The sequence below is a fragment of the Denticeps clupeoides genome, chromosome 17, assembly GCF_900700375.1.
Source record: "Denticeps clupeoides chromosome 17, fDenClu1.1, whole genome shotgun sequence".
NCBI lineage: Eukaryota > Metazoa > Chordata > Actinopteri > Clupeiformes > Denticipitidae > Denticeps > Denticeps clupeoides.
This window is the reverse complement of record NC_041723.1, coordinates 12,659,508-12,666,578: the sequence shown is the minus strand read 5'-3', so window position 1 is coordinate 12,666,578 and position 7,071 is coordinate 12,659,508. Positions and strand designations below refer to the sequence as shown.

The 7,071-nt window shown below is 38.7% G+C and overlaps 1 protein-coding gene across 1 annotated transcript; it reads right to left on the bottom strand.

Annotated features, from left to right (window-relative positions):
* Positions 1 to 2,619: 2,619 nt before the first annotated feature.
* On the bottom strand, positions 2,620 to 4,026 carry LOC114767417 (high choriolytic enzyme 1-like). Its single transcript, XM_028959190.1, has 7 exons — positions 3,958 to 4,026; positions 3,800 to 3,863; positions 3,573 to 3,713; positions 3,361 to 3,478; positions 3,059 to 3,237; positions 2,888 to 2,969; positions 2,620 to 2,755 (listed from the first exon to the last, which is right to left on the bottom strand). Exons 1-7 carry the CDS (start codon positions 4,024 to 4,026, stop codon positions 2,620 to 2,622), a joined length of 789 nt encoding a protein of 262 aa, XP_028815023.1.
* Positions 4,027 to 7,071: the final 3,045 nt, after the last annotated feature.

Sequence of the window (7,071 nt, the reverse complement as noted above, 5' to 3'; positions counted from 1 at the left end):
CCATATATAGACAAGTGTGTGCCTTTCCAAATCACCAATGTAGCTGCAGAAACATCTCAAGGGTAATAAAGGGAAAAAGGAGGCACCTGAGCTCAATTATGAGCTTCATGGCAAAGGCTGTGAATACTTATGTACATGATTTTTATTTTTAAGAAATTTGCCAAAACCTCAAGTAAACTTTTTTTCATGTTGTCATTATGGGGTGTTGTGTGTATAATTCTGAGGGAAAAGGTAATTTGATCAGTTTTGGAATAAATACGTTTTGTAACAGAATAAAATGTTGTTTATAAATGTATAAAGTATATTGGTGATTATTTTCTGGATGCACTGTATCTGCAGAGTATTTCTCACATGGTGCATTATTGATGTCTTATGAGCTTGGTCATGACTAAATTATGTCATATATGTCTTATCTTAAATTAAATGTGATTTTTTTCTTGCCTGATAGTATGCTCAAAAAATCTTTGTCCCTGTGATGCCCTTTGAGCTCATTCAGTGGAGGCGATTAGAACCTGTTAAGTTCAGCATTGACGTTGCCTTGAGTTGGTCCAAGTGACTTTTTCTTTGCATTTATTTGAACACAAGACAGAACAAATGGGGTAAATATTGGAGCACACCTAACTGGGATAAACCCAGAATTGTCTGTATATGCTTTTATCTTGTTGTTCATAAATTTTATTTATAAATAACCTAATAATACTATTGTCATTGATGCAATACAATGAATGAAAATAATAAGTACATCAAAAGAACTGTTCCACATTTGCCTTAACTTTAATATGTAGAAAGTGCTAAATGTTTGAAGTCAGCACCAAGCATCAGTCTGAGGTGACGCTGTGTGGCCACAGCACTTGGTTCCTTCACATCCCATTTCACAGCTTAAGAAGCCTGGGAGCAGCACCTGCTTGAAATGGCAGCTCAAAGGCATCAGATGGGCGGAACTTAATGAGGATGACAGGCTGCATCTCGTGCTTTTAATGTGGGTGTCTGCTTGTCTACCTGAACGTAAAGGACACTATAAAGTCTTCCGATGCTGCACCCAGCTAAGAAAGTGGGCAATCACATTGTCAAAAAGACAACCAGTTTCATGAGAAATTGAGGACTGCATACAAAAGGCTCTTGACAATGTAGATTTTGTCTAAATAAGTAGTCCTAGTCCCATTAATGGAGTTCTATAGTTAAAAGAAATTAGAAATATTTTATTGTTCAAGATAAACCTAATTTTATCACAAATCTTTTGTCAGATAATGAGATACACATGAAAAAGTGGACCAAAACCAGTCACTCTTGTTTCCTGTAAGGAAGTTGGGAAATAATAATGAGAAGATGACATCAAAAAGGAGCTGTGCAGACTCCATCCAAGTAAAGCTGCTGACCCTGATGGTGTCAGTCCCTAAATAACAACAACAACAACATTTATTTCTTATATAGCCCAAAATCACATACAGTATGTCTCAATGGGCTTTGACAGGCCCTACAGTTGACACTCCCCACACTTGACCCTTCTGCACACAAGGAAAAACTCCACACAAAAAAACTCTAGGAGAGAGAAAAAAAAAGAAAGGAAGAAACCTTGGGAAGGAGTGATACAGAGAGGGACCCCCTTCCAGGGTAGTGTGAGCCTGCAAATGGTGTCAGTGCAGGGTTGGATATGATATAAAGTCCTACGGTTGTAGGGTTGGAGAAGTCCAGGATGTATTCAGTGTCATGGTCTAGATTAAGTGTCCATAATGATGTTACTGGTCCATTTGAAGATCCCTGAAGCTGTAGTTGTAATGGTGGTGGTGGCTGTGGTGACCCTCTGGTTTGTTTCATGTTTTGTCCTTGTAAAGCAGTTGTCAGGAACCAGGATTTATTTGCTGGTCTGATCACTCTACTTTACTATGTAAATGCAGAACTGAGCAGGAAGTCCTTCTTATCCGTGGCAATAAGACTGTAAAACTCTTCCCCATTCTGTAGGTGAACTTCTCATGATCAAAATTATTCTCTGTTTTTTTTCATGGGACTGTGCAATTATGCCCTCCTGTATAGTAATGAATGTTGGTTTGTCATTCATCACTACATGCTAAGGCACAACACTATCACTTTTTCAAATCACCTGATCTAATTAATGTCACTTTACTACAGACATGGTTATTTATTATTTATTGCTTTGTTAAATATGCTAGTTTTATTTGAACTATTACTACTATTCGGTTCTTATTTTGTCCAATTTCATATTAGAGTTTTTACTTTGAAGTGTTGTTTGAGTCTTGAAACACATTTCAGCTGCAATATTGTAGTGGCAAAAACATTATGCTTCGACAAGATGAAACAATGAAAGACATGAGAGACTTTTCAAGCGAGGGTGTTTATTGGATTAAACTTGATGTCAAGATTTCTGGTGCTCACATCAAAATCATTAAAAAATGGCCATCATTTCATATTTCATCTGACATAATGACATTAACAATAGGCGTAATTTGATGAAAATTTCTTCAGACTGAAACCATCCTTTTCCATGTTCATGTTTCTCCTGTTTCCTGTAACAAAGGTTGGACGTACGGAGCTTTAGTGCTGGTGTAGTGATGTTATCTCTTTAAATCAACACCAATATGCAGAATGTGAAACATAGTGGCTTTACTCACAGCATCCATATAGTTTGTTGATCCTAAGGATGTCAATTGAAGACATGTCCATTCTCTGTCCAATGGGGACAGACGAGTCAGGAATTGGAGTGATAGTGTCCAGTCCATACTGAATAGTGAAGGCATCTCTGTAGAAGAAGATTTTACTACTTGAAATTATGTGTAAAGGATGAGTGTAGTGTTGCTTAATTAGAAAACCAGAACATTGTATTTAAAGTCTAGCTGATGGTAAATCTGATTGGTTGACTAGTTTGTCTTACTTTGCGTAGTGCATCACTGAACTGTAGTCATAGGGAGTATTCTGGTTGTTGGTGTTTTGTTTGTCGAAATTGTAGGCCATACCTATTAAAAAAGTGCAGAAGTGCTGAAACAGCCGTGTTTGAAAACCATGTATTTTACAGAACTGATATTAGATTATTGTGATGAAAAACCTGGCACGATATTCGCATAGTTGATGGTCACATGCTGGTCTCTGTCGCTCCTCGTGTGCTCATGGTAGAATCCTAGAGCGTGGTTGAGCTCATGCTGAATGACGCCGTTGTAAATGCAGCCGTTTGTGTTCAGAGAAACTGTCTGTTGGCCCCCTTGTCTTCCAAGAGAGGAGTAGCACCTGAGAGAAGATAGAAAGATCCAAAATAGATATTTCTGAGACTTGTCATGCAGACGAAGGATGTTGAAGTCTGTGAGCTTATAGTTATTAATCATGATCACTGCTAAATTCACTCCAACTCACCCATCTTTGCTCTCAATGCTCAGGTAATCTGTCTGAGTTGTGCGAGGAACAAACCGAATGCAGGTTTTTGTGTGGAAGGTGTTCATGGCAGTGGCGATCATCTGCTTATCAGAGCTCGCTTGATGGTGTAAAAATGAAATTGTCATTATGATGCAATAGTACAATGGTAACAATGCAAAAAAAATGAATATTGACCAGATAGTCCCACTTACAGAAGGCAGAGCTCAATACAAAAGGCACCGGAACCAGTCCATTGGTGGACTTCGTCCAGAAACAGTTGTTGGTTAAGCAGATCAAAGCATTCCTGGTTCTTGGTACGACCACATCTCCTTCCACCAACCACTCACTAGATCCTAGAAAGTAACAAGAGACATAAAGGTGCTGAAACCACATTTAAATCAGTATTAACAGAACATTAACTATTGTTGAAAAGACAAACCATTGTTGGTGATTAGAATCCTAGTTGTGATATCCAGCGGTCTGCCAAGATCTTTTTGAATCTCCTCATTATTCCATTCGTTCTATAAATAAAACGTAATAAGTTCTTTTTTAATTTCATATTAGAGTGTTTAGTTTGAGGAGTTAAGAGATTCTTACCAGAAGAGGAAGAGCATGGGAGACGCTGAGCAGCAGCACTAGAACAGAGACAACGGCTGTGTGGTCCATGTTGCTTCTGTGATGGAGATGATCAGGACTGGTCCTTCACCACGACTGGGTGTCTGTGTCTTGTCACACAACAGCTTTTATACAAGACTTGTTCAGGTGTGTCTCAACCGGGATTACAGTTTCTGTCAGGGTCCTGTGTCCAAAGTAAGCTCTGAGAGGGTGGACCTCACCTCGCCTAAAAGTCCAACATTTCACAGCCAATGTGCTACTCTTAGCTGACCAACATAAAGAGCCATTTGTTATAAATACACAGATCCTCAAGATGACGGGGCTTAAGTGCTCAGGTAGCATTCAGCTTTGTTTGATCTTTACAATATTTTAAATTGTCTGGTGGAAATGATGTGTTAGAAAATATCTATTGGTTTAAAAAAATCACACAATTAATAAATAAAAAAAAAAACAAGTTTGTGCACCCTTGTTGTGCGAAAGTCTTGCATCATGAAAGAAAAGTCGAACCGTATAATGCTTCTGGCGATAATGTTTGTGTTTTACAGATTAAGCAATATTTTGTACAGTTGGAAGACAGAATTGAAATGGAATGTTTCTGCATCAGTCTACAAAATAGAGTAAATCTAAGTATTTAATGATGTTGATAATAAGCATGAAGCCTGTAGGTCATATATCCCATTAATTATACAGAATTTAACAAACTTGCTGCTTCAATCATACAACTTTAGCAAGATACTAGACCGTATTCAAAAACATGATTCATAGGAGTGATCTGTACCATTTGGACAGCTATAGTACTCAGGGATGCATTAATTACTGATAATACGGGTTATTATAAAAGTGAAGTGATTGTCATTGTGAAACACAGCAGCCCAGCACACTGTGACACAACAAAATGTGTCCTCTGCTTTTAACCATCACCCTTGGTGAGCAGTGGGCGGCCATGACAGGCAATCAGGGAGCAGTGTGTGGGGATGGTGCTCAGTGGCACCTCAGTGTTACCTCATTATGCAACCTTTAACAGAATCCTTGAATACAAACGATGTCTATAGACTTCTTAAGCATGCTGTAATGGGACTGTGCAATTATGCCATCCTGAATGCTAATGAATCCCCCCCCCAAAAAAAAAAAAGGAGCACGCAAGGCATCAAATGACCCACAATCGTGTGTGTTGTCACATGATTCCATCAGCGTGACCGGGACTAACACGGAAACGAGGCAACACAACTCCTATAAATAGCCAAGATGTCATGTATTGCTCAGTCATTATCGCTGTTCCCTGCGTAAAGACAATCATCATCTACCAAGTAGACTGTTCCTGTTTGTGTCTTACCAACCTGTTTATTTCCTTCGTGTCCTGACGTATTTGCATCTTGTCATTTGCACGCGAACATCAATATTCGTGGATGTTGCGGCTTGCGCCGGTTCACGTCCGCAGTTCAAAGTGGTAGATATTCGGCAGCCTCCTTGTGCTTCTCTGCATTGTGGCTTATTTATTTCTTCCTTCACGCGCTCATCTCACTGTTCTGCCATATTGTCATGATAGTGGTGGCCTAGCAGTTAAGAAACCATTCACGTAATCAGAAGGTTGCCGATTCGAATCCCGAACCGCCAAGGTGCTACTAAGCAAAATGCCGTCCCCACACACTGCTCCCCGGCCGTTTTTCATTGCTGCCCATTGCTACCTCAGGGAATGGGGCAAATGCATTTCACTGTGTGCACTGGCAGTTGTGCTGGAGAAGGGTAACATGTCACAACTAATCCCTTTCATTTTCCTTTTATTTTGGAAAGTCCTAGAAAAGCTGTAGCATAAAAACTGATGCTGATTTTTTAATTTGGATTAAGACATTCTAATCAGAATTCAGACCACATCATAACTCAGAAATGACTCTCGTTGGAGTGGTAGATTATCTACACTAAACATGACGATAACTAATATCTCAATAAGTATTTTACATAATCTCAGTGCAGCATTTGATATCACTGAACACCACTTTTAGCTCAAAAGTAAAACTCTAGTAAAATATAGAGTCCCCCATAACTATACTTGTATATGTTGCCACTTGGAAACATAATTCTTAAAACAACCCCGTCTACTTACAGCTACAGAAAAGACATCCAATTGGAGAAAAAAACAGAGTCATCTTGAGCACAGAATTAAAACTGGAGAAAAAAAGAGGAGTATGTCATTTAGACACTTGTGTAAGATGCAGTTGACTTGGATCTGTCTTTTGACACTCAGATAATTCATGTATGAAAAAAATGCTTTTATTTCATTTATTCAGTTTTCTAAAATGTGATTATTATCCAATGCGTATGATGTATAAGAACTGAAACGTGCATTTGCAATGTCACAAATAAACAACTGAATACTGGTGTCAGGATTGACTGCAGCTGGGCTCATCACCGGTGGCCGATCCTGACAATGCTTAAAACCCGGAGATTTCTGCCCCTTCGGAATCTCCGGCATTTTCGTGAACTCAGTCATGAACTTGACTTCTGTGAGTGAATGTGTTTATGTTTTGAGTTCTGGCAATCGGCACCCGCCTGCAGGTTCGTTTATGTTCTTTATTTAAGTTAAACTGTTTTCGGCCACCAAGCCGCGTTTATGTTTATTTATTGTTTGTCTTATAATAAAAACCCCATTCCCAGCATGTCACACCTCTGCGCTTCCTTCCCCCGTAGTAAGTCCGTAGTCGTGACAACTGGCAATCCATTAAGAAAACCAGTATTTGTCCAAAATGATGTTCCTAAATATATTTCCAGAACCTTGGACGACTCAGACTGATGTTAAAGAAGAATAACACCAGATTTATTAGATTAGATTAGATTCAACTTTATTGTCCTTACACATGTACAAGTACATGGCCACGAAATGTAGTTTAGGTCTAACCAGAAGTGCAATAAGCAGCAAGTGCAGGATACAGGTCAAATAAGTTATGTATATACATAAAGTGATATGTGCAGGAGATGGAAAATAAGTATGAACATATTTACAAAAAAAAAAGTCAGTGCAATGATTGTGTGCAAAAATGTGCAAAAAATAAAATAAAAAGTGCAAAAAATTAGATGCTGTTACACTGTTGGGTTCATTCT